General features: G+C 35.4%; 1 protein-coding gene across 2 annotated transcripts in view; it reads right to left on the bottom strand.

Moving 5' to 3' along the window:
• The window catches only part of KCTD9 (potassium channel tetramerization domain containing 9), a 34328-nt gene that overhangs the window by 7005 nt on the left and 524 nt on the right, over window positions 1–26799 (bottom strand). Inside the window, exons 2-9 of one of the 2 annotated variants that reach the window (XM_002914427.4) lie at window positions 18228–18349; window positions 15912–15955; window positions 12516–12612; window positions 11848–11906; window positions 11515–11643; window positions 7917–7984; window positions 7737–7832; window positions 6887–7036 (exon numbers count right to left, since the gene is read on the bottom strand). In XM_002914427.4, the coding sequence (XP_002914473.1) occupies window positions 6887–7036; window positions 7737–7832; window positions 7917–7984; window positions 11515–11643; window positions 11848–11906; window positions 12516–12612; window positions 15912–15955; window positions 18228–18349 (765 nt within the window). The remainder of the gene's footprint in view (window positions 1–6886; window positions 7037–7736; window positions 7833–7916; window positions 7985–11514; window positions 11644–11847; window positions 11907–12515; window positions 12613–15911; window positions 15956–18227; window positions 18350–26799) is intronic. The other variant, XM_034661243.1, reaches the window with a different exon arrangement.

Below are 26799 nucleotides of genomic sequence, written 5' to 3'. Positions count from 1 at the left end.
GAAAGCAACCAAGATGAACAACAAAAAGAAAAAAGAATAAAAAAATGAGACTAGGTTAAGGGAACTCGGTGACATCAAGTGTAGTAACATATGCATTACAGAGCTCAGAAAAAGAAGAGACAGAAAGGGGGTGGAAAATTTATTTGCAGAAATAATGGCTGCAAACACCCTCAATATGGGGAAGGAAAATGAATCCAGATTCAGGGGGCAAAGAGACCTCAACAGAATCAACCCATGGAGGTTCACACCAAGAGACATAATAATTAAAATGGAAAAAGTAGTGATAAAGAGAGAATTTAAAAGCACCAAGAAAAAAAAAAAGTTACATATGAGGGAAACTCCATCAGGCAATCTGATTTTTCAGCAGACAACGGAGGCCAGAAGGTAGTGGCATGACATATTCAAAGTCCTGAAAGGAAAAAAACCTGAGACCAATTATACTCTACCCAGCAAGGCTATCATTAGGAATAGAAGGAGAGCTAGAGTTTCCCAGACAAACAAAAGTTAAAGCAGTTCATCACCACTAAACGAGCTTTACAAGAAATGTTAAAGGCAATTCTTTGAATGGAAAAAAAGGACACAATCAGGAATAAGAGAATTAGGAAAGGGGAAAATTTCAGGTAAATGCAAATATAATAAAAGTAGTAGATGAATCACTTATAAAACCAGTATGGAGGTTAAAACACCAAAGCATTAAAACCAGTTATACCCATAAAAAGAAGTCAAGGGATTCACAAAGTAAAAGGATGCAATATGACACCATCTACATAAAATGTGCGTGTGTTGTGGGGTGGGGGGGCCAGTCAGTAAAAAATTTAGTGCGTTTAAGATGGGTTCAAACTCAAGCAACCATCAACCTTATATAGATACCTATACACATAAGATGTTATATATGAACCTACCGGTAACCACAAATCAAAAACCTGTAATGGATATGCAAAAAAATAAAGAGAAAGGAATCCAAGGAAATCACTAAAGAAAGCCATCAAACCACAGTAGCAAACTGAATCCAACCATACATTTAAAAAATTGAATTCACCATGATCAAGTGGAATTTATTCCTGGCATACAAAAATACAAATAATATTTGCAAATCAATCAACATGATACATCATATTAACGAGAGAAAAAGTAACAACCATATGACCACTTCAATAGATGCAGAAAAAGCATTTAGCGAGTATGACATCCATTTATGATAAAAATCCTCAACAAAGTAGGTTTAGAGGAACATACCTCAACATACAAAGATCATACATGAGAAACCCACAACCATCATCATCCTTAGTGGAGAAAAACTGAGAGCTTTTCCTCTAAGACCAGGAACAAGACAAGGATATCCACTTGAATCACTTTCATTTAACATAGTACTGGAAGTCCTAGCCATAGCAATCAAATAAGAAAACAGAAATAAAAGGAATTCAAATTGGTAAGGAAGAAGTAAAACTTTCACTATTTGCAGATGAGATGATACTCTATAAAGAAAACCCAAGAGTCCACCAAAAAATCCTAAAACTGGTAACTGAATTCAGTGAAGTCTCAGAATACAAAAAATCAATATACAGAAATCTGTTGTATTTCTATACACTAATAATGAAGTAGAAGAAAGAGAAATTAAGAAAACAATCCTACTTACAATTGCACCAAAAAGAATAAAAAACCTAGGAATAAGTTTTACCAAGGAGATGATAGACCTGTACTCTGAAAACTATAAAACACTGATGAAACAAACTGAAGATGACACAAATAGATATTCAGTGCTCATGGATTAGGAGAACGTCCATACTACCCAAAGCAATCTAGAGGTTTAATACAATCCCAAAATACCAATAGCATTTTCCACAGAACTAGAACAAATAATCTTAAAATTTATATGGAAACACAACATACCCTGAATAGCAATCTTGAAAAAGAAGAACAAACCTCAAGGTATCATAATCCCAGATTTCAAGTATACTACAGAGCTGTAGTAATCAAAATAGTATGATACTGACACAAAAACAGACAAGTAGCTCAACAGAACAGGAGTCAGAAATAAACCCACACTTTATTGCCGATTAATCTATGACAAAGGAGGGGTGCCTGGGTGACTCAGTTAGTTAAGCATCTGCCTCTTGATTCAGGTCATGATCTCAGGGTTGTGAGATAGAACCCTACGTCAGGCTCCAATGGTGTGAAGCCTGGTCAAGATTCTCTCTCTTCCTTTCCCTCTGCCCCGCCCACCTCAAAAAAAAAAATCTATGACAAAGGAGGCAAGAATACATAATGAGAGAAAGAGAGCCTCTTCAACAAATGGTGTGGGGAAAACTGGACAGCTTCACACAAAAGAATGAAACTGGACCACTTTCCTATACCATATACAAAAATAAACTGAAAATGGATTAAAGACCTAAATGTGAGACCCCAAACCGTAAAAATGCTAGAAGAGAACACAGGCAGTAACTTCTTTGAGATCAGCCACAGAAACATTTTTGTAGATAAGTCTCCTTTGGCAAGGGAAACAAAAACAATATTAAATTATTGGGACTACATCAAAATAAAATACTTCTGCACAGCAAACGAAATCAGCCACAAAACAAAAAAACCTACTGAATGGGAGAAGCTATTTGCAAATAACATATCCAATAGGGTCTTAATATACAAAATATACAAAGAAGTTATATAACTCAACACCAAAACAACAAATAATCCAGGTAAAAAATGGGCAGAAGATATGAACAGACATTTCTCCAAAGAAGACATCCAGATGGCCAACAGACACATGAAAAGATGCCTAACATCACTCATCATCAGGGAAATGCAAATCCAAAACCACAATGAGATATCACCTCACACCTGTTAGAATGGCTAAAATCAAAACCACAAGAAATAACAAGTGTTGACAAGGATGTGGAGAAAAAGAAACCTTTGTGTTTCTTTTTCTGTGGGAAAGTAAACTGGTGCAGCCACAGTGGAAAACAGTATGGAGGTTCCTCAAAATTTTAAAATAGCATTACCGTAGGATCCAATAATCCCACAACTGGGTATCTACCCAAAGAAAACAAAAATACTAATTTGAAAAGATATATATGTACCCCAATGTTTATAACAGCATTATTTACAATAGCGAAGATACGGAAGGCAACCCAAGTGTCCACTGATAAATGAATGGATAAAGAAGATGTGGTGTATACACACACACACACACACACACTGGAATATTACTCAGCCATATGAAAGAATGAAATCTTGTCATTTGTAATAACATGGATGGAGGTAGAGGGTATAATGCTAACTGAAATTAGAAAGAAAAATACCATATGATTTCACTCTCATGTGGAATTTAAGAAATAAATGGATGAAACAGGTGAAAGGGATTAAGAGTACACTTATCATGAGGGGTGCTTGGGTGGCTTGGTTTTGGCTCAGGTTATGATCTCAGGGTCATGAGACTGAGCCCCAAGTAGACTCCGCACTCAGTGCAGAGTCTGCTTGAGATCCTTTCCCTCCCTTTCAGCTCCTTTCCCGCTCATGCTCTCTCTCTCAAAAAAATAAAGAAAAAAAAAGTACATTTATCATGAAACTAATCTAATATAACACTGTATGTTAATTATGCTTAAAGAAAATAGGGAAGCAGAAATGGATGGGAGTATAGATTAGACCAGCTAGTCCGGATGAATGGGTAATTGGTACATGGGGGAGTTTTTAAAACTGGTGTTCGTTGTTTTAAATATAATAATAACAACAATGATAATAAAGTCCCAAGGTAATTATAAGTACAGCTCTATACACTATAGAATCTCACAAAGAAACAGATTTATAAGAAATTCAGTGAAGTTTTCTATCTTCAACCACAGAAAACATTTCCCCCTCTATTCATCAATGGTAAAGCAGGTCACCAGCACTGAGGGTAAAGAACTTGGCTACTCAGTAAACTGGCATTGCAGCTGCAAGAGTTTTGCTATCTACTATATCAAGGGGCAAAGAGTTTTGATGAAAGCAATTCAATTGTTACCACTATTTTTTAAGTATGATAATGGTATTAAGATTACGTTTTTAAAAATGGTCTTTATCTTTTTTTAAAGATTTTATCTATTTATTTATGTGAGAGAGAGAGCAAGAGAGAGCACAAGTGGGGGTGGAAGGGTGGGGGAAGGGCTGAGCGAGAGGGAGAAGCAGGCTCCCCTCTAAGCAGGGGCCTGCCTTGGGTCTCTATCCCAGGACCCTGAGATCTTGATCTGAGCCCAAGGCAGACACCCCAAATGGTCTTTATCTTTAAGAGATAACCAAAATAAGGAAAAGAAAACACATGCTGTAGGAGTCTAGCTTCAACTCTAACAAACTAGCCTTTTTGGGCTTGGGCAAATCGCTAGGTTTCAGTTTCTCAGTCTACCAAACAAGAGGGTCATACTTGATGACCTTCAAGGTCCCCACCAGCTCTTACCATTTATAAATCTTGAATGGGAATATGCAATGGATATGTAACAGCTGAATTATTACACCAGCTTCTAGGCAGCAGGCTGAAGTCACTGATGGCAGGCAGAGCATGTAGAAGAAACACTCTAAAGCATGGGGACAGAACAGATAATGTGGCATAGACTTCTGCATAACGGAGAGCAACTGAAATCACCTTGGCTGACAGCAGAGTCACATGGTTCCTATGGAAAGGCCTCACAGCCTGTGAGGGATACACTGGGTGAGAAGTTCAAAAAGAGTGGTGGAACCATTAGGTACATCTTGTGTGGCAGAGTGCTTAGCACACATCCTATTTTGTGGATATGACAGCTACTCAGTAGCAATCATCCTCAAATGCCAAGGACAATCAGCAATTAGTTTTGACTTCACAGCCTATACGCCCTGGGGAATGACTCTTCGATATGAGCCATTTCTATCATTAGTAATTAAACTTATAATTCTACAGCACTTCAGTTTACCAATTATACAGTATGGGTAGAACAAGTATTCAAAGATAGGAAAATTATGTTTCAGGTTTGGAGTATCACTACAATTCAACAGAACTCAAAATCAGCTGTACTGAATGACCCAGTCTGTCTTTTTATCTTTTTTTGTTTTGTCCTTAACAAAAGCCACACGAGTGGTCTCTCAACATTTCACTATTTAAAGACTAGGTCCTTCAAACCTTTCCTTTGTGCTGCTAGTCTTTTGTTTATTTTGCTACCAATGTTGTCCTTCCTCATGAGATGGGACAAGGAGAGTGAAAACACTGGAAATGTATATTGGCAGATTTTTTTATAGATCCAATATCACAAAGTTCATGGAAAAACAGGTTTCAAGTAAGGAATAAAACTAAAATTATAAAATTCAGTGAACATTTATTCAATGACTACTAAAAGCCAAGGTACTAGGACGCTTGGGTGGCTCAGTTGGTTAAGTGTCTGCCTTCGGCTCAGGTCATGATCCAGGATCCTGGGATGAAGCCCTGAGTTGGGCTCCACACTCAGTGTGGAGTCTGCTTCTCCCCCCTCCTCTGCTCCTCCCCCTGTTCGTGCTTGCTCTCTCTCTCAAATAAATGAAATCTTAAAAAAAAAAAAAAAAGAACGCAAGGTACTATATTAGGTATTATTAGTTCAAAAGACATATAGGCATGGGCCTTGGTATTAAGGAAACTGAAGTTGTTTGGAAGTTGATTTCACTGTTTTTTCTACATCTATTCTCTAACCCCAAATTAGCAATAATTGTTACATAAGCACATGCATGAACATATGTATAGACACACGCACCTATATATATATATAGTTGACCCTTGAACAACATGGGTTTGATTGCATGGGTCCACTTATATGTGGATTTTTTAAAAAGATTTTATTTATTTATTTATTTGACAGAGAGTGAGAGAACACAAGCAGGGGGTGTGGCAGGCAGAGGGAGAGGGAGAAGCAGGCTCCCCCTGAGCAAGGAGCCAGATGTGGGGCTTGATCCCAGAATTCTGGGATCATGACCTGAACTGAAGGCTTAACCGAAAGCCACCCAGGTGCCCTGATTCTTTAAGTAGGCACCACACCCAGCATGCAGCCTAACATGGGGCTCAAATTCACGACTCTGAGATCAAGATGTGGATGCTTAACCAACTGAGCCACCCAGATCCCCTATGTGGATTTTTTAAAATCACTATAATACAGTACTGTAAATGTATTTTCTCTTTCTTATGATTTTCTTAATAACATTTTTTCTCTATCTTACCTTATTGTAAGAGTATAGTATATAACACACATAACATACAAAATAAATGCTAATTGACTGTTTATGTTATTGGTAAGGCTTCTGGTCAATAGCAGACTATTAGTTATGCTTTCGGGGAGTCAAAAGTTATATGTGGATTCTTGACTGCACAGAAGCCAGTGCCCCTAGCCCCAGTGTTGTGCAAGTGTCAAGTGTATATACATACATACATACATGTAAACACACACACACATAGGTACATACACGTAGAGAGAAGGACAGTCACTGAGATGCTAACTCACACAGACTGACGCACATCATGTTTATTTCACATTTCATCTCTGCCAAATACCTCTAGAGCAATAACATTTCCCCATTCCAGAAATGATGCCGAATAGAAGATTTCAAAGGTCTTTTTCAGCTTTACCCTCCTAATTCACTGAAAATAGAAGTCCTGATAAAGTACACTATATTGAAGAGATGAGGATCTAATTTCAAAATTTAATTTCTTATTAGTTGCTAAATCTTTCAGGTCTTCATTTATTGAAGGATATCAAAGTTGCAAACCAACACATTTCACTTTCAGAGCCTTGGGTTTCATCAACTTAATAAATTACCTGTTCTCAAGTTAAAGCTCTAATACGAGAGAGAGAGCATTTCTGCTTGTTGAGGTTGTTCAATAGACTAAACATTTCATTCTCCCTTATAACAAAAAAATGATTCTTACGTCAAGCACTGATCCGGAGAGATCAGCTCGTTCAAGATTTGCACAGCAGAGATTAGCATGTGCAAGATTGCAGCGGCTTAAATTGGCCATTTTGAAGTTAATGTATCGAAGGTCCAAACGAGAAAGATCAGCACCACTGAAGTTTAAACCCTAAAATTAAAAAAAGACAAACTGTTACAAAATTTAAACCATCTATTGTATTACATTTAACGACTATAGCTAACCCCTAAGTTTCTTAGAAGCAATTGGCAGGTCAGTCATTTGGAGTTTATTAGAAGACATGATCAGATAAAACTTAGATATAAAATCAGCTTCCTTAATGGGTTCTTAGAAAAAGAAACTCTAAACATAACATTAGAATCCAGCCTGGCTATCCTTCATTTATGTGCAGAAATTTCTAAAGCGTGATCTCTGTTGGCCATGTTGATATGTATTATTTATATATTTTTATATATTTTATAAGTATTCAATAATTCAAGGTAGTTTTATTCTTAAAAAGTGAGTACTCAGGTTTTTAAAATCTTTAATGCTATAATACCTAAAAGTATCTGCCACTGACTGGCCATACATAACAAATGTACAAACAACTGATTTTTTATTTTAATTGCTGCAATTCTGATGAACTACTCAAAAATTGCTACCTGAGGCATATTAGATAATAAAAAAAGGCCATTACATCTCTTTTTTTGCTTACCATTTTGGGATTAAATCAATGCTATCACCCATAATTAAATTCTATCTTGCAGGAAAAAGGAACATAAGGCAAAAAAAAAAAATCCTAGAAGAATGTAAAACTTTACTCACAGCTTTGCTGACACGAATAACTCTTGTAAAAATCTGCTTTAATTACCTGGCAACGCAATTCTGATTTGGTTGGAGTGGCTAGCAGAAATCGGACAAATTCCTTTCGAGATATTGGCGAATGATCCTCTGGTGGTTGAGAATTCTTGAAAAAGATATTAAATCAGTAGAGCATTTTGGGAGACAGCTACAATAACTGTAATACTGGCTAATGTAAAAAGAGCCTTACCTTAATTGCCACTTCCAGGTGTTCTATCAGTGAGTCAATACCAAAAAATCTGGCTTCTTCTAACACACCTATCAATAATAAAAACGATGTAACTTTTATAGAGAACAGTTACTCATTTTAATATTTACAAAATTCTTTGTTAAATCCTCACAACACAAGTGAAATTCAAGAAGCAGGCAATCAATATAGAAGAAAAATAACTCACGTATAGAACATGTATACAGAATATTTTTAAATATCTGTAACACAAAGTTTTTCTAGTTTACATTCAGCAAAAGAAAAACATAGAAAACTTATGAATTAGAACAAAAGACTTCTATATTTCAAAATTTTCTGACAATCACTTTAAATAGGTCACAAGCAAAAACTCCTAATTTCACAAGTTCCTAAAATAACTGAAATAAATTTGATTGTGAATCTAATAATAAATGATTAGTTCACCTCATCTTAACATTTCATTGACCTCTTCAATGGAGCAGATCTGAATGGGTTTGTCACAATTATCTTTTACTTTCTGAATCAGAAAATTATAGAAATGAATAAAAGTAAGTTAGTTTCAAAATAAAAGTCAACAGAATGACTCAGAAACCTCTCTTAAGGAGAATTAATTTTTTTAAAAAAAGATTTCTAAATGATGAAAGAGATTTTATGTATCATTTGCTCTTTTAACTTGGTAAAAAAAATCTGCACATTCTCTAGATGACTTATAGTATGTATACTGTATTTTCTTACATCTGTTAAACACCTTCATCAAGGTATTTGGGAGGAAATTTGGAATCCGTTTTCCTTCAAATGAAGACCTCAGTCATTTAGTTAGTGATAGAGTTTTTTAACTTGTTAAAAAAAATCCTAAGGACTCAGAGATTACAAAGAAAGTAAGAGACATAATTACTCTTTGAATAGTTTCAAGCTAATAAGGGTAACTATAGGTAGATATGGGAAGCTCAGCAGTTATTGGGGAAGATTATGATCTTCTCAGGGAAAGCCCAATTCCACCTCTAATATTCCAGCTGCAAAACAAAGGTCATCTGTAGCAGCTCTGGTAGCTGCTTTGGCACAACACTTTCCAGTCCACGCCAGAGTGGCCGCATCTCTGGATTCCTCATGAACGGGCAGCCATATTTCTTATCTGTCCCTGGTAGACAACCACCATAAAAAGGGGTTTCTAGTGGGCTTCACTCTCAGTGTGCCAAGATCTTCTGAGTCAATCAGAACCCCGCAAGGAATGGAGTAAGGATTTTTTTTTCTACTTCTAGGTTCAGAACCAAACCTTAAAAACTTCCAGAAAAGCCTTAGAAATACCAAAGGCACCTATGGGGGACAGTTGAGAAAAAGAAGCAATATTCAGCATATTTTCTGTCAGCACCAGTAGGAATTAGATTTGAATCCCAGTTCTGCCCCTCACTTTCCTTTTTGCCTTAGAGAAGCTACTTATTTTTCCTCTTAATTAAAGTTCCTGTTTAAATTTGTGAAATGGGAGTATTATCACTTTCTTCACAAAGTGGACATAAGTATTAAAAGAGATATGCATATATATTATCTGGTATAATGCCTGGCACTTGGTAGTTCCTCAATAAATGATCACCTTGATCATTATTAAATTGTATGTTTCCTGACATATAAGACCATTCTCTTTTTACTGTATCAAACTGGGGTTCAGAAAATTTATGTGAATGTCAAGGAAATAAATATTGAAATGCTAGAAAAGTTTTTAAGTTAGAGAATTGGATTGAAGTGAAATTTCCCTGCAAGTAGAAAAAGAGTTGTGCCTGGGTGGCTTAGTCGGTTAAGTGTCTGCTTTAGGTTCAGGTCATGATCTCAGGGTCCTGGGATGGAGCCCTGTGTTGGGCTCCCTGCTCAGCAGGGGGTCTGCTTCTCCCTCCCTCTGTCCCTGTCCCTGCTCGTGCTCTCTCTCAAGTAAATAAAATCTTTAAAAAAAAAGTCAGAAAAAGAAGGTTTTGAAGACAAACGAAAGCAGAAAAGGAAGACATGATTCATTGGAAAAACTGAAGACTGAAGGTCATTAAAGGTAGAAAACAAATAATGAAAGGAAGCAAAAAATATATTCACTGATGAAAGCACAGATTAGGAAGAGTAAGAAATAAGGTCATTTAAGTAAATAGAGGGAAGGTAAATAAGTCAGTGTAGATTATTGTAAAGCATATAATTAGTTGGGGCAACCTGAAGACATTATAAAGAGTTTGGACAGATTTTGTACTAATTAGAAGTAGTAATGCTTTATAAAAATGAATCCAGTACAGAGCTCTGCTTGCTGAACAACTGAATAAATGAGAGCAATGGCCAAGAAACCTGAAAAAGGAACAAGCATAGCTTGGCAATGGCTGAAGTCTGAGACAGCATGGATATGTATTTCTGATGTTATTTCCTAGGCAGGGAGGATATGAAAGGCTATCACTGACACAGAGAGAAATTAAACTGGGAAGCAAGAGCCCATAGGATGCCTACAGTGAAGTTTAAATGTCCTCAGGAGAAAAGAGTGGCCACTAGAGTGTAAGCAGGAGTGATCTAGCTGCTGAAATGCAAAGGACTGTACAAGAGAGGACCATTGCTTATTTTTCTAATGATAATTTCTACAGAATGACTAAAATAAAAACACAGGGTTTTAAGCAACAGTTGGTAGGTAAAAAATAAGAAAGCAAAAAGAATTTGTAATGAATAGGTATGGAGCTAGATGAAAGGTCAAATAAGGTCATTTTTTGCAATGGGTAAGCTTTAAAGGCAATACAGACTTTAATACAGCAACAATAAAAGTTACGGAGTGTTAGCTATTATATTCCAGAGATTGTAAATTAGCCCCTTTTCCCCACCACCAGCCCAGGCTGATTCTGGTGTGTTTGGCATGCAGTATTTTCAAAATCAGAAGATTGCACATAAAATTTTAGATTTCCAGCTTTTCTTTAAAATTAAAGCTCTGACACCCTATGTCCATACACCCACACGGCAACAATCTGTGGAAGCTCAGTAGGAATGTGCCCTCAAGATTGCCATGCCCCCCACCACTCATCAGGCCAGACCCATGCGTCTACTGCTTTATAAGGGCTCTGGCTGACATCATATCCATTATGTGAAAAATCCTGTGATGTAGTCAGGGATGAGTATATTTTTAATACTCAGTTTTCAAAGGAGACTCAGAGAGACTTTCCCCAAGTTAATCTTATAGTAAGTTATAGAATTGAGATTCTATTCCAGTCTTATGATTCTGAAGTATAATTGCCCCTTTGATGACCCTACATCTCAACATGATGGGAAGGTCCATAACTTGAAGTCAAGTCATGGTCACAATTCAATTAAAAACAACAAAATCCCTTAAAGTCCCTTGTGATAAAATCTAAATCCATTTAGAATCTAAAATTAGAATTTATGGGTTAGACATATACCCATATACACAAAGAATATCTATCTGTGCCTACATCTAGTTCTATACCTATATATACTCACACATATATAAAAATTAAGTTTTAAAAGTAGAAAAGATGTACTTTCGCTTTATGAAAATAGACTATGTTACTAAGCAAGTGAAAACAAAATAAAAAATCCTAACCTTACAAAAATGTGAGGAATCATATTAAAAACTCACCCAATAAATTAATGCCATCATTTACAATGAGCTGTCCGTGACGCAAGTAGTTCAAAATGGGTTCAAAGTACTCAGGACTCCGGTCAATTAAGAAAGCTCCTCTATGATCTTGCTTATTTCCCCAGACACCTGTGTCACCATTACAGCGAAGAGAACCCCCGAATACACAAAAAACAAAGTTAAAATTTAGGAAGAAAAATTGTGTAATGTACTAGTAAGTTTTTACTCATGTAAAAATTATTGATATCATTAAGAAGTACAGAAGGACAAGAGTTAAGTCAATACAGCTACAAACAGATCACACAAAATGTGAAAACAATGTGTTGTACTTACCTTTATCCTTAAACATGTGGGCCAGCATACTGTCAGGTTCTTTATTCACTAAAGTGCTCCTAAGAATTCAGGGAAAAAAACTGATTTCTCCATTTGTCTTTATAAACAAACATATTTAAGTCAAGAGTATACTCGATCCCAGCTGCTCTCTCAAAAAGATGCATGCTATAACCTGGTAGGAGTGACGCTGGGAAACAAAAACGTGCAATAAGTTGCCATTTGTCAAAATCCCTTCTAATCTGGCATTTCCTTTGATTCAAATCTTGTTTTAGGTTCCTTTATCTTAAACACTATTCTATCCTTGTAGCAAGCTATTACATCACAATATTCTTGACCTAAATTTACATTGCTCTTATCCTTTTAATATAAAAAGTTGTAGTCGCTACAAATTTCAATATTGTTTTTACTTGTGTTGCATGTTTATTACCTGACACCTAAAAAACCTGTTCTAAAACCCTAAAACACCTGATACCTAAAAAGCATGTCCATGCCTTTTGTGCTTTCTTTGGAATGACTTGTCATTTTTCTACTCTTTAAAAAAACTTTCTAAAAAATGGTTTAACATCACATGGAGTCTCTTCTAAGGCAATCAGCAAAACTGAAGGAAAGAACAAGTACTACATAGTATCCTCCAACACACACCTGTGCACACGTTCACATGCACCTACCGTGTAGTTGTAAAGTACCGCCCTCCAACATTTAAGGTTAGCCAGTCTGTGTGAGATCCTGACAACCCTTCAGGTAGTTTAGAATCTGTCTGAGGATCTAGAAATGACATGCAGAAAATAATAAAAAAGTTAAGATTGGGTTAATGGGTAAGATGGCAATAAGCTTCATTTTTTAAACTAAAAACACACATAAAAGCATACCAGAGCTACTAGGGACCCATCGATAGCATTTAAGACAAAACTGATACGGTATTCCCACAGATAGAAGAGCACCATGGTATTAGCATCTTTGAAGGAAGAAGCTGACAGAAACAACAGAGTATGTGATAAACTTAAGAATTCCAAAGTAATCCATACTCACTTCAAAGCTCAGCAAGTCTACTTGAGTACAGCAGACTGAAAGTGAAAGGGATACGTCCAATTCGTGGGTGGGTGATGCAAGTAGTTTGCAGTAAGATCTGAGGGGGCTGGAAATGAACCTCAAAACCCACCAGCCACAACTCCCTTCTAGGACAAAGCCCAATACGAAGGATAAGATGTTGGAAAAAGAATTCAAGTTGAACAGAACAAAGACAAGAGACACAAAAAAGAAAGCAGTCCAGATAAAAGTTCAAAAGGTCTAACACAACCAGAACATATCAGAAAGTGACTTCCATATTTTTTAACACTTCACACAAACAACAGAAAAGGGAGCTTCAGAGCCATGAAATTAGAAAACCTTTCCTAAGTCAGCTCTCCCTTCTCAAGTTAAGGAAACCAATTTCACGTTAAATGGGCAACAGAAAATCCTACACAAAAATTTTTTTAAAAATGAGAATTACATCCCAATAAACAATGAAAATGTACCAGAAAGAAATGCCCACAAAATAAAAACTATAATCAAAAATTCCAAAACATGCTAATACAAAGTATGAAAAGAATAACATAACTCAGAATTACAAAATTCACAAATGAGGTGAGAGAACTCAGGAGAGAATTAGAACTACAATGAAAACCCAATTCAGAAATGAAGATTAAACTAGAAGAAACACAGGAGAGAATAAACGGGTAATACCTTAAGGGAAAGAAAAGAAAAAAAAGAGGAAAGCTTTATAAATCAATAAGAAATGAAGGAAGAGATGAAAAGGATTTCAGAGATTTCCAATATAGAAGACAGGTGTAGAAGATCCAACATACAAACAATAGGAGTACTGAAAGAAGAAAATTAAAGCAAGCGGACAAAATAAATGCATGATTTAAAGTTCAAGAAAACCTTCCTGAAATTAAAAGAAGATTTGAAAGTACATATTGACAGGGTCCACCACATATCAGACAGAATCAGCTCAGAACACTCAGAGTATACTAAGATTACTGATTTTTTAAAGAAAGAGAATAATCCTTTGAGTGACCTAGAAAAAATAATCATTATGAATGATCAGATTTTTCGGACATGAACATTTTATGCCAGAATAAGATGGAGCACAACATATTTAAGATATTTAAAGAAAGAAAATGTGAACCAAGGTTGTTGTTGTTGTTTTTTTTAACAGCTTGAGGAGTAACTGATACATAATAAACCATACATCATTAAAGTCTTCAATTTGTTCAGTTTTGACATATGATTTTATATCCAGTCAAACTGATTTTCAAGTATAGAAGATATGTGAGATGTCAGAGAACATTGTTCTTCTCAGAATTTCTTTGTAAAGAATCTACTATAGAACAAGTTTCTATACAACCCCTAGAGGCATCAACATAAGGACTGGAGGTGAGCATTAAATACATTTGAAAGAATAAAGCTAGTGACAGTTTTAAAAGAGAATATAGTATAAAATGACTATGTAAGCTGATAATGTAGAAACAATACAATTATTTTTTACATAAGGAAAGAAAGGAATGAGCCTATGCAAAAAAAATGTTTAACTGTCTTTAGCAGTCATATTGGTACTGAAAGTATTGGAAATGTTACTAACACTTTTATGTGTGTTTTGTATGGGATGAAATGAGTACTTATGTGACATAATTCTGTCATTCCCTATGTCCCCGAAAGTCAGAATTACTGATATGTTAAGAAAGGAGACATAGGTGAAAGACAGAAAAAGCTAAATAAAAATCTTACAATCCTGATTATAAACCAAAGTAGGAGTATGAACCCAGGAGATATTTTACCTCTCTCTGTATAATGTCATATATTATATAAACCTTCATCACATAATATATATTAACACATAAATTTCATCTCTAGCTGGCTATGTATTTTCAATTCTGTCCCTCAAAAAGCCTAGTAAAAATAATGAACATAGTAGCAATGAGCCTGCCTAGCACCCAGACTGTGTTTTGAAATGACATTTCCTACTAAAAGAAATTGAGGCTTCTTGGAGAACATATCGATCTGGGTCTGCGACAGAAGTATAAGATGAATACCTTGTTATTCCAGATAGTAAGGAACCTATAAAAGACCAACGGAGTTGTAATAAAAGGAGTTGAAGAGGTTTCCATCAGCCAAACATAAAATAATGTAGGCATCAATAAAAGCAGAGCATGAAAACATACCAAATATTTTTAAACCCAAGAGTTCATAATAAGACAAAAACACTACTTGATTACTTTTGTTTGTATGTGTGCAATGAACCAATTAAGCGACCACTGCCTGCTAACTGCTTTGTTAAGCTAATGGATAAAAGCTGAGGAAAAATTTGTGCTCATTGTTTTAAGGTAGAGAATGTACTTACTTCTAAGTTGGCAACTGCTTGTGTGATGATCCTGAGAACTCCCTCCACTCACCAAATACAGTCACTGTGATGGCTTACACAAATTATTAAATATCCACGGTCAGACTGCATGGAGCTAAATATATCAAATACTCATTAAAGAACAGTGATGTTATCTAAGCCTTAGGCTCTTTCTCTTGAGATGCACAATTGTATAAGCTTTCTTTCAAATCAAAAGGTAGCATATATGTCCACCTGTGTGGCAAAACCAAGTTATTTTGACTGATTTGATCTGACCACTGTGAATGATTGACAAATGCTAACTTGTGCAAGCAGTACACACTCAAAAATCTATAACCTAACACTTACAGGAACTGCGACAATTACTATTGAGGAGAACATATCAGAACAAAAGTCGTAATTTCCACAATCGAAATGACCTTATCATGTCATCTTTGATGAACCTGTGCACTTCGAGGGCATTTTAAAGGCATGTAAAACATGAGGTATCCATACTGAAATATGATAATTCAAATTAAAACTTGACTTCAACACACACACACCCAACTTAGAATCAAAAAAGGTATGAAGATCTTGAATGCTGCCATGAGCTCCTTTTCAATATTAAGCTTAGTAAGTGCATGTAAAATATTTGCCATCTTTTTCATTTTGGCAGACAAAATTGGCTTGTAAGGAAGTCACTTACCAATAAATGGTTCTCCTTCACACACAAACAAAACATCATCATCCCTGGGGAAATCAAAATTTAAAAGCCACCATCAAAATCCAGAAATCACATTAATTATCAGTTGATTAGAAGACCTATATCTTAGAATTATGTAGAAGACAGGTTTTGCTATCAATCTATATTGCAAAGAAGTTGACTAAGTTTCCAGGGCTTTGCTTAACTTCTTGACTTAACTGTCTTTGGATTTAAATTCAAATAAGGTCCTGCACATGGAAGAACTTTTAAAATGGCAAAAACAAAACAAAATCCACTATGCAAATTATGTGAACTCAGCTTTCTAATCAATTGAAGAACATACTCTCATGATCAAGGAATATGATTAAAGCCATTGCCAACTCTTCTTTTTCTACTCTAATTCTGTAATCCTAAATAAATTATTGGGGTTTTCTTCTATATCATCAGCTGCTCTGTGCTTTGGAAAGGGAAATACATTTTTATGTTACATCTAGGACGAATATAATTGCAAGTAAAACTCTGCTATAAAAACTCAGTAACACCCACCACACCCCCAAAGGTAAAATGACTGCACACAATCCAAAATTCTAGATTATCAGTGTATCTTCTCTTCCCCTACCTCAACAGAGCTCACCATTAGTGCAAATAAATGATCAGAGATTACACTGTGAGCCACAAATTCTTAATCAGGTAGATATTTCCTAGTTCAGAAGGCTTCAGTTCTGACTTTCTATGCTGTAGAAATTTTTATTTCCTATAAGGCATCACAGAAATACACTGAATGTTTCTTAGAGGCAGCATCTGGGTTAAGGAGAAATTTAGCTTGATGCAAATCATCCGAGACTCAATTATCTATCGAAACAGAAAGAAGCTGAGGGGCAGATGCTGAAAAACTAAGAAATTCTAATTGATTTGGATTTTAAAGCTACAACTTTTAAGTCTATAATCTTTTCTACTTGTTCACTATGCCAATTAACTTTTTAAGACTAGTATGAACGTTTTCTTCTCATTAACAAAAATCAACTACTAAACTGTGTGACCCAGGCAAGACACTGAACTTCTCAAATGGTTAGTTTCCTTTTATAAAATGAAGAGATTAGAAGCAATTACCTTCAAAAGCTGTATATTATGTTGAAAGGTCATTCTGACCTGAGTTTAAATGAAAACTAAACTTTGTATTAGTTTTGCAGTTCTGTATTAGCTATTTAATTTATATTGTATTAGCTATTTAACCATTATCTTCATACCATCAGTTTAAAAAACCCCATGCCTTGCCAATTAAATGAGGTGACTTGGGCAGAGCCAATACAACGCAACCGGCACAGTCCATACGTAGTGTCCCCTTCCCATTTTCTTTCTTAAGCCTCTTCTTGATCCAAAATTCTATGACCTTATGAGGACGGAATGAGGTGAACTAACATTAGTTTTCAAGAGCTAAAAAATCTGCCTGGGATGTTTAAAAAACAAAACCAAACCTCAACAAACAGAAAATCACTACTGTGGTGGATCACTGGTAAGTTAACCCTACCTAAAACTCTACCTTACTTAGCAAGTTTTTACCGAAGTAGGTCTTTGTAAGGTTTATAAAATTCAAAGCATTCTTAGGAAATGTACTGAACAATTAGCAGTAGCATATAAAATTAAAGAGATCAATCAGATTTCTAACATTAAAAAAACACGTCTTCAGAGTCAGAAGTTCTAGGCATCTGAATTTTGAAACACACCAAATGGATATCAGCCAAACCCAAATTATAAGCCGGTGGGAAAAGAGGTGGAAAAGATGTGGTGAAATTAACACCTGGAAAACACTTAGCAAATTGGTCATCTGACAAACTGATTTTTGGTGAACTGGCTTGGTGTAAATTAATCATTTAGCAAACTGGCCTGCTTCTCTGTGAGGACTATTTTTATTACAAGTAGAGAAGAATCAATATTTTAAATTTATCTTACAAAAACACATGTTCAGAGGCAATCAAGTCATGAGTTAATATATGTACATCAATTTTGTAATACCAAAATAAATTTTGACACCCCTCCCAAATTGCATGTCTTATTAGATCCATCTCTAATAATGAAGAAAAAAATTCCTTATAGCTATGTATGAAATATGCAGAAAGACTATCAGAATATTGGAATGTACTAAGGATTTCCTATCTTATAGAAGTCCAAATTATTTAAATTCTAAAGAGCAAATTTTAGGCAGTCACTTGCCAAAATTCTGTATTCTTTCCAGTAATTAAACTACTGCTTAAGGGAAAGAGCAGAGCACCTAGACGCTGAGGGAACACTGTAGACAGCTTATAAGAAGGTGAAGGTTACCTGATCAAAGCAATATCATCGATCAGTCCACCTTTCCCATTATACACACTGGTGGCTTTTATGCCGAGTTTACTGCTGGCCACAGAAAGCAAATCAGATAAAGTTCCATATACAGCAACCACCTGTGAACACACCAGATTAATTTGGACAACTTATATAATGAATTTCATTACTTACAAATTAAAAACCACCATACTAGAAACAGGACTAAAAACCAAACTGTTAAATAAAAGGAGATTTTGAGAGGTTCTTACATCTAATATTGCTGAAATCCAAAACTAGAGTGTAAGAAATCATCTCTGCACAAAAATAATCTACAATCTTATGTATGGTAAATAACGCTCTAGTTCCAAAGAGAGACCCACCCCTGAATGTAGATTCTGACATTTTCTAGCTGTCCACATGAGACAAATTAACCTCTTTATGCTTCTGTTGCTTTAACCAGAAATGAATAAAAGTTACACCTACATCAAGTCACAAAGATGAAAAGAGTTAATGCATGGTATGAGCTTAGCAAAAGTGCCTGAGACCTATTAAGTCTTTATAATGTTGCTTTTACGTTACTCCTTTATTATAGGAATGGTTTATTTTAAAAATAGGAATGATTTACTGTTTATGATAACATTTACTACATCAACCACCACATGAAAGGTAACAACTTCCCACTTCATTTATTTAATTCTTCAGTAATGATTTATATTATAAAAGCCAGATTTTAGCTAAGACCCTAAATACAGCCAACAGCTGGAATACAGTGAATTCTCTCTCTCTTGCTTTCCATCAGGCACAGACTGTGCCTGATAGATGTATAAGCAATGCAAATGCTTAGGTAGGGGGCTGAAAATCTCTCCATGTAGTAAGTTGTTTTTTGCTTCAGTATAATTTTAACTATGGGTTCTCAGTAGGTGTGTTGTATAGTTGTACCATTATCAGTTAGGATCTCTGAAAATTATGAATAAAACATAGATGAGGGGCGGAACATGAAGAACGAACAGCCAGTCAACTTCCCGTGGGATATTGGATCAAAGTGCCATATAAAATAAACAAGGCTGATCCTTTGTTTACCAGTGACTGGAGTTTAGTAGACCCTGAATTTTTAAATAAATGAAACGAATAGCAGGGCATGGAGGGAATTGTTCGCTAATACGGAAGTGTGCAGTCTTCATGGCAGAGTACTCAGATTTCAACTGTTTTCTCTTGGATCATAAGGATGAAAGGACAGATAAGTATTGCAAGCTGGGAAATTCTAGGGAAGGGCTGTAGGCAAGCACAATTTAAAGGGAAGTAGGTGGATTAAAAGTCATACACAACCCAAGGGTCCTTAAACAGGTGAATGGATAAACAAAATGTGGTATATACACACAATGGAATATTATTCAGCTATCAAAAGGAATGAAATTCTGATACATGCTACAACATAGATGAATCTTGAAGCCATATGCTAAGTAAAATAAGCCAGACACATAGGGCAAATATTATGTGATCCCATTTATATGTCATACTTATAGGCAAATTCATAGAGGCAGAAAGTAGAATAAAGATTACCAGGGTGGTGGGTGAAATGGGAAGTCATTGCTAATGGGTAGTTTCTATGTGGTATGATAAAAAAGTTTTGGAAGTGGTGGTGAGGTTACACTGTGAATGTACTTAATGCCAATGAACTGTATGCTTAAAAATGGCTAAAGTGGTAACTTTTACATTATGTATATCTTGCCATGGTAAAAAAAAAAATAATGGAAAACACTTGGCACAGTGTCTTGACACAGCAGACATGCCATAAATAACTGAAACCTGAATAAAATGTGTCTCCTTTATTTCCTATCATTTTTTCACCTCTGTAACAGAGCCTGGAATTCTGTTACTGCAGATACATGATCCTGGGAGAAAAGAGAGAATACATAAGGCATATGTGCAGCAAACCCTCTTGTGCTAAGAGAGAGGGTGTGGAGAGAAAACAGAAAAGAATCAAAAGCATAGAAACACAAGAGACTGACCAAAGCAAATGCAAATCGACTTTTACAGCGTAGAAACTGCCAGGGGAGGGTAAAAAAATCCTTTCCAACAACAGCATTCTTGTCATAGTTGCTATATGAATTTTCTAATTGATCTTTGCTCCTTATATATCTTTACATGGCTTTAGTTGGCCTGACATTAACCCCTCCTTGCCAGAACATCCACTTTCTCCCCCAGAATTTCTTTTCACTTCTCTCCCTCAACCAGCCATATCATAAAGTGGATGAAAATTTAATGTATCTATGTTATGCAACTGACACTCTCCTTTAAATGAAATAATCAAAAGGTCAGCCATTAGAGAAAATAGTGAAATTATTGCAAGCAATCTTACAGTTCTGTAAATTTGAAAATTGCCCTTAAGTTGGGCTACCATACTTGTTTTTCATTTGGAGGGCATTTTTGGCATTTTTTTTTTAAACTAGATCACTTTAGCTTTACTCTCTTGAGTGTACTAACAAATAAAATGGAATTATATTGCAAACATAATATTCGAAATCTTTCATACAAACCAATCAGAATATCTGATTTAAAAATATATACCAATATAAAAATGTGGTAGGCTTGGAAAACATTTTAAGTTGGTAAGAAAGTCTCTAATAGACTGGCTCATGTACCTTTCTTTATGTAACAACTTTGTTGGGGAGAAAGCAGCAATGGAAATCTTGTATATCATAGATTAGAGCTTTAATTGTTATATACTAAGCTTATTTTAGTCCTCAGGCCAAGCATTTGTAAAATGATCATGCTAAGAATGGCTATTTGTTTTATGTATGGTATACTCCCCAGGGTGGACCTGGAGTCCCCATGTTACTGGGATTATCCACTTTAATACACGAGCCACTATACTTAGCATGGAAGCATTCTATGGAGTAAATTGAGAAGTGTGCCTAGTTAAATTAATGACCACCATATTATGCTACTATTTAACTTAATCCTTTCTAAATTTCAGACCCCAAGACAAGTGAAGGCCATCTACCAACTGGGAAAGTAAATGTTATACTGTGCCTAGGAGGACATACCAGTTCAGTAAGTTTTTATTTGCCTTTAAACACCATTTTCAAATTGTAACCTATGTTATTCAAATTTAAAAATTAAAACCCGCACATGTATTTAAAGCATTTTTTCTTACATGCCTATATTATCTATTAACTAATACACTATCAATAAATACTTATTCAATTTATGCAGACTGATTTACCCAACTAAACCATCAATCACAATTACTAAACACAGAACTCAATTTACTCTACCTACATTTTTAGTTTAATACATTTAAAATTGGAGTGGTTTTTTTTTTTTTTTGGTTAAATTTCAGTTAACAGTTTAATATTAGTTTCAGGTGTACAATATAGTGATTCAACACTTGCATATAACACCTGGTGCTCATCACAAGTGCACTCCTTAATCCCCATCACCTATTTAACCCATCCCCCCACCCCACCTCCCTTCTGGTAACCATCAGTTTGTTCTCTATAGTTAAGAGTTTATTTCTTGGTTTGCTTCTTTTTTCCCCCCTTTAACTCGTTTCTTAAATTCCACATATTTTTTAATTATTTTGTTCCTAAAAAAGATAACATAACTCTAGGTCAAGAAAGCAAATATTAAAATATTAAATACTAAGAACTCTGATAGTATCAAGAATTGAAGAGGATGTGGATCAGTGGGAAGGTTTATGCAATGCTGGTGGGATATAAATTACTGCAATAACTCTGAAAAAATTTGGCATTTTAAAAAATGAAATGTTCATATACCTAACACCCAATACAGTTGACTCTTGAACAATGCAGGGTTTTGGGGCACCAACTCCCCCTCCCCTGTGTAGTTAAAAATCCACATATAACTTTTGACTCTCCAAACACTTTATTAATAGCCTACTGTTGACCAGAAACCTCACCAATAACATAAACAGTCAATTAATACATATTTTGTAAGTTAAGTTACTCTATTTTTACAATAAAGTGTGGTAAAGAAAATACATACATAGTACTACAGGGTACCTATCGAAAAAAAAAATCTACACATAAGTGGACCCATGCAGTTCAATTCCATGTTGTTCAAGGGTCAACTGTTAGTACAACTTATATTCACCAGAGCACTGATTCTCAAAAGTGTGGTCCCTAGGGGTGCCTGGGTGGCTCAGTCAGCTAAGTGGCTGCCACTGACTTGGGTCATGGTCCCAGAATCTTGGGATCTGGGATGGAGCCCTGCACCTAGAGCAGGGGGATAGGAAAGTGGAGCCCACTTCTTCCTCTGCCCCTCCCCCTGCTCACGTTCTTTCTCTCTCTAATAAATAAATATAATCTTAGAAAAAAAAAAGTGTGCTTCCTAGATTGGCAGCACTTGGAAATATATTAGAAATTCAAATTCCTAACCCAATCCCAAATCTACTGAATCTGAAGCTCTGAGGGTAGGGCCCAACAATGTGTTTTCTCAATTCCTCCAACAGATTCCAATGCATGCTGAAGCTTGCAATCCACTGTCCTAGAAAAATGCTTGCATGTGTGCACCAGGATACATACACAGGAATACTCATGACAACACTGTCAATGTAACAGAAAATATAAAGAAATAAACAACCCAAATGTCCATTGAAGGAGGACAGATAAAATGGGGTAATACTTGTATACAACGGACTATTACAAAGCAGCAAAAATAACTAAACTATGGGGCATATTATGGATGTAATCCTAGAAATATTATATTGAATGAGAAAGTAAGTCCAAAAAGATTACATATGACATACATTTAGGATATGTCCCAAAGATGACAAAATATATAGTATGTGTGTGTGTGTGTGTGTGTGTATATATATATATATATATGGTTCAACTATTAAACATGGCAAAGAGAAATACAGCATTCATGAAATTAGCTGACTTTATGGGTAAGCAAGGGAACAGGAAAGTGAACAAGCACATTAAGTTTTGGTAATACACTTTTTCTTGCCCTGTGTGACAGGTTTATTGATATTTGGTATATTATTTTCCTCTTTTTATGCACATTAATATTCTTTATATGTATCAAATATTTTTTTAAATGTTTAAAGTTGAAGAGCAAAGCTCTTATTAATGTTCAGATTTCAACAAAGGTCACATAGATTTCACCTTCCTTCAACTTAATATAATGGATTCAAATCTGGCTACTTAACACCAACAACATATTTCTGACCTAATATCAAAGCCAGAAGAAAATTATGTCCTGGACTAAGAGTGTAAACATCAGTACAGATCTATTTCACATCCTTTTATGTCTGCAGTGAACTGGCATGGTTCCTTGTACAAAGATGGTACTCAGTAAGTTTTGGCTGAATAAATAAGGCATACAAATGGTCTAAGACTTGCACAGCCTATTACTGAATATTCTTTAGTTAAAGTAACTTCTCTTCAAGATGTACAGAAATTTTGAACGCCATCAGGTTACTCAGAAGCCACTCACTACATTCAGATGTCTGAGTCCTCATTTCAAATTCCTTAATGCTATTTACAGGGAATATTAAAAAGAGAAATATGGGAATTCTAAGGCATATGGAGAAAGGATGAGAGGATACAACTGATTCTTTTGGAGCAACTAAGAAAACTAAAATTGAAGATCCCAATTTTTTAGAATGACAGCCTTCACGTGTTTTTGACTATGTACCCCATCAGTAAAACATTTTCGGGCATGTGCTCAAACATTTGTATATTTATTTACTTATTTATAAAGTTTATGCCACAGTTAGAAAAAAATATGATTTCCCAAATGAGGACCTTTATCGAGTTAGAATATAGAGCTGGCCAGTAAAAATCCCCTAAATATTTATCATTACATTTAGGGAAATCCTGCCAAATATAAAATTGATTTTAAACACTGAAAACAAACAAAAAAGGAAAAAAAAAATCTGAAATTGTCTTCATATGTTGGAAAATATTTTTAAACATCTTGCTAATTAGGATGACCTCATCTCATCATTGGCTAATGTTTCAAAGAACAATATACACTTAGGGAGTGACTTATTGTTAATAGCAGTTATTAAATAAGATTTCAAATAGTCTTTAAAATTTGGCACTTTTGGGGGCGCCTGGGTGGCTTAGTCAGTTGAGCATCCAACTCTTGGTTTCAGCTCAGGTCATGATCTCAGGATCAGGGACTGAGCTCAAATTGGGGCTCTGACCTCATGGGGAGTCTGCTTGAAAGATTCTCTCTCTCTGCCCCTTCTCCCACTTGCACACATGTGTGTGAGTTCCCTCTCATAAAAAGGTAAATCTTTAAAAAAAAAATTAATCCCTCCCCCCCAAATTTCATAGTTTGTTTGGAGAGTGGTAGCTCTGCCATTTTCTCATTGCTTACTTGTGTTCATGTAACTGATATTCCTCAGTTTGCAGCTTTGAAGGAATCTTTTAAAGCCACTTGGCACTTTGGTAAGGTTAATTTAGTTAAAACTGGATAATGCAAATCTTAACCCGCACTGTGTGCTTCAGTACATCACAGTATACCAAACTGAACCAACCAGTGAAGAAGTTTTCACATGTGAACGCACTCTCTTCTCTCAGTAGACTTGAGACCACTTGACACATTCAGTAATTGAAAGCATTTATGTCTTTACGAATTAAAAAATCAAGTTTTAATAAGATTTTATATTTCTAAGTAAAAATATAAATAAAAAGTATAGTATTTCTTCTTAAACTCCCTGGGTCCTCTTGCACACCCTCTGTGGTGTACTATCTCACTCTAGAAAGCACTGTTTTAGAGCATGCACAGCCCTCTCTACAACATCAAAGCATGTAGTAGGGACGCTTATGTTTATTCAGTATACAGAAAAGTCACGATAAGCATATGATGTAGTTGCATGCAGTAACTGTGTGCTTCTCCAAACCGAGGCTTTATGGCTCAGTTTGGCAACCACTGAAGCAGCTTTTATAGGAGGAAAACTTATATGAAAAAACAGACACTAATCTTATGACCAGGAAGCAAAAATAGAAGCTAGGTTAATAAGGAGATTGAAAGTGACAGATATTCCAACTGCTGGATGGGAGATCAAACTCTAATAGTAGGGCTCTGTTTCAGCATGTTTTTCATGAACATCATGTCACGATCATGCCAATCCTGGCTAACTCTAGTCACGTTATTTATATAAACATGCAAGCTGTTATGTATTATTCTGCACTCTTTTGTCAAATAAGAGTAATTATAGTATTTTTTTTTAATCAGCTGGAGAGAGAGGAAATACTGAGAACTTTGGCATAGAATATGTTTTCCAACGAGTAGTAAAGATTATAGTATGATTGGGTCTTTATGATCTTCACAACATAAATATATTTATCTTCATTTACTTGAGATGTGTTTTTTCCAATCTTTTGAGACTTCCTAGAAAATATTTTTAAAACAAAAATTTTAAACTCAAAAACCTAATCTAGTCAAAACTAGATAGTTTAAAAAATATATATGGTAAGACTAACATAGCCAGTCTTTGAAAGAACAAAATTCAGTGGTTTCAGGGGAGATTTAGAGCATAATTAAATATTTATGACTGAGTCTAAACATCTTGTCTTTCAGAGAGGAACAAAGAGATGCTGGATAAAAAGGTCAATCAAAGGTCTGTTTCTGAAAACATATTACAATTGTTTGGATATACTAATTTTTTCTTCCAGTAACAATGTAAGTTTTAGATTATTAGTAGCTAACAGACAAAACAGGTTTAGAAAAAGTTAATGGCCAGAAATAATACAAATCTTAAGAAGTATATTTTGAAATAACATTTATGAAAACTTGAGAACTTGAATATATGCCAGTTGTTTTTATGTATTAAATTTCTAAAATCAGAATAACACAAAATTATAGTCAACAAACCAGACCGTGGTTCAAATTTTTAGAGCAGATTTATTTAAAATTTCAGAGTAGTTGGAAAGCCATTTTTTACACCGAGGCACAATTACACTATTTAAAAACGTACTGTTTCCAAAATATGCAGGAAACAAAGTACTGTATTCTGGCAAATAAAACACTGAGGCCAATTTGCCATTACCTTAGACTCTAAGGCATAGTTACTTCTAGATGTCATTTAGCGACATCATAAATGTCTTCCTCGAACAGTCAAATTTTCCAAAGAAGCCGAAAAACTTTCATGGGTGGGGCAAGAGGCTTGAGAAGGAACAGGATTCATTTTGGCTTGCTCCAGCCTTGGAAAAAATATTTGGTACCACACCCTCAACAAAGGCCTAACACAGCAACTAGTAACGTCAAATCAATCCATTCTGGTCTATTCTGACAGTCTTCTAAGGAACTACAACAAGGAGAAATACAAAAGTGAGTACGTAAGTTTGGCGGCGTAGGGGCTTGGGGCGCCTAAAAGACTGAGGTAGGAACCATCAAGAAAATGTCCCTAATTTTCAATCTTCTTATTCGCCCTAGGATAGAAGAATATTTTATCCACCGATAAACAGTTTTATTCTTTCTACCTGATCAACCTTCCGTGTCCGCCTTAGCTGTTAACCACCACTTTCTGGAGCAGACCATTACTCAGCACGAAGGTGGCAACAAGAGCCCTTCTACAGCCAGGGGTGGGGGGCAGCGGGGTCTTCGG

The sequence above is a fragment of the Ailuropoda melanoleuca genome, chromosome 5, assembly GCF_002007445.2.
Source record: "Ailuropoda melanoleuca isolate Jingjing chromosome 5, ASM200744v2, whole genome shotgun sequence".
NCBI lineage: Eukaryota > Metazoa > Chordata > Mammalia > Carnivora > Ursidae > Ailuropoda > Ailuropoda melanoleuca.
This window is presented reverse-complemented; position numbering and strand designations above follow the sequence as displayed.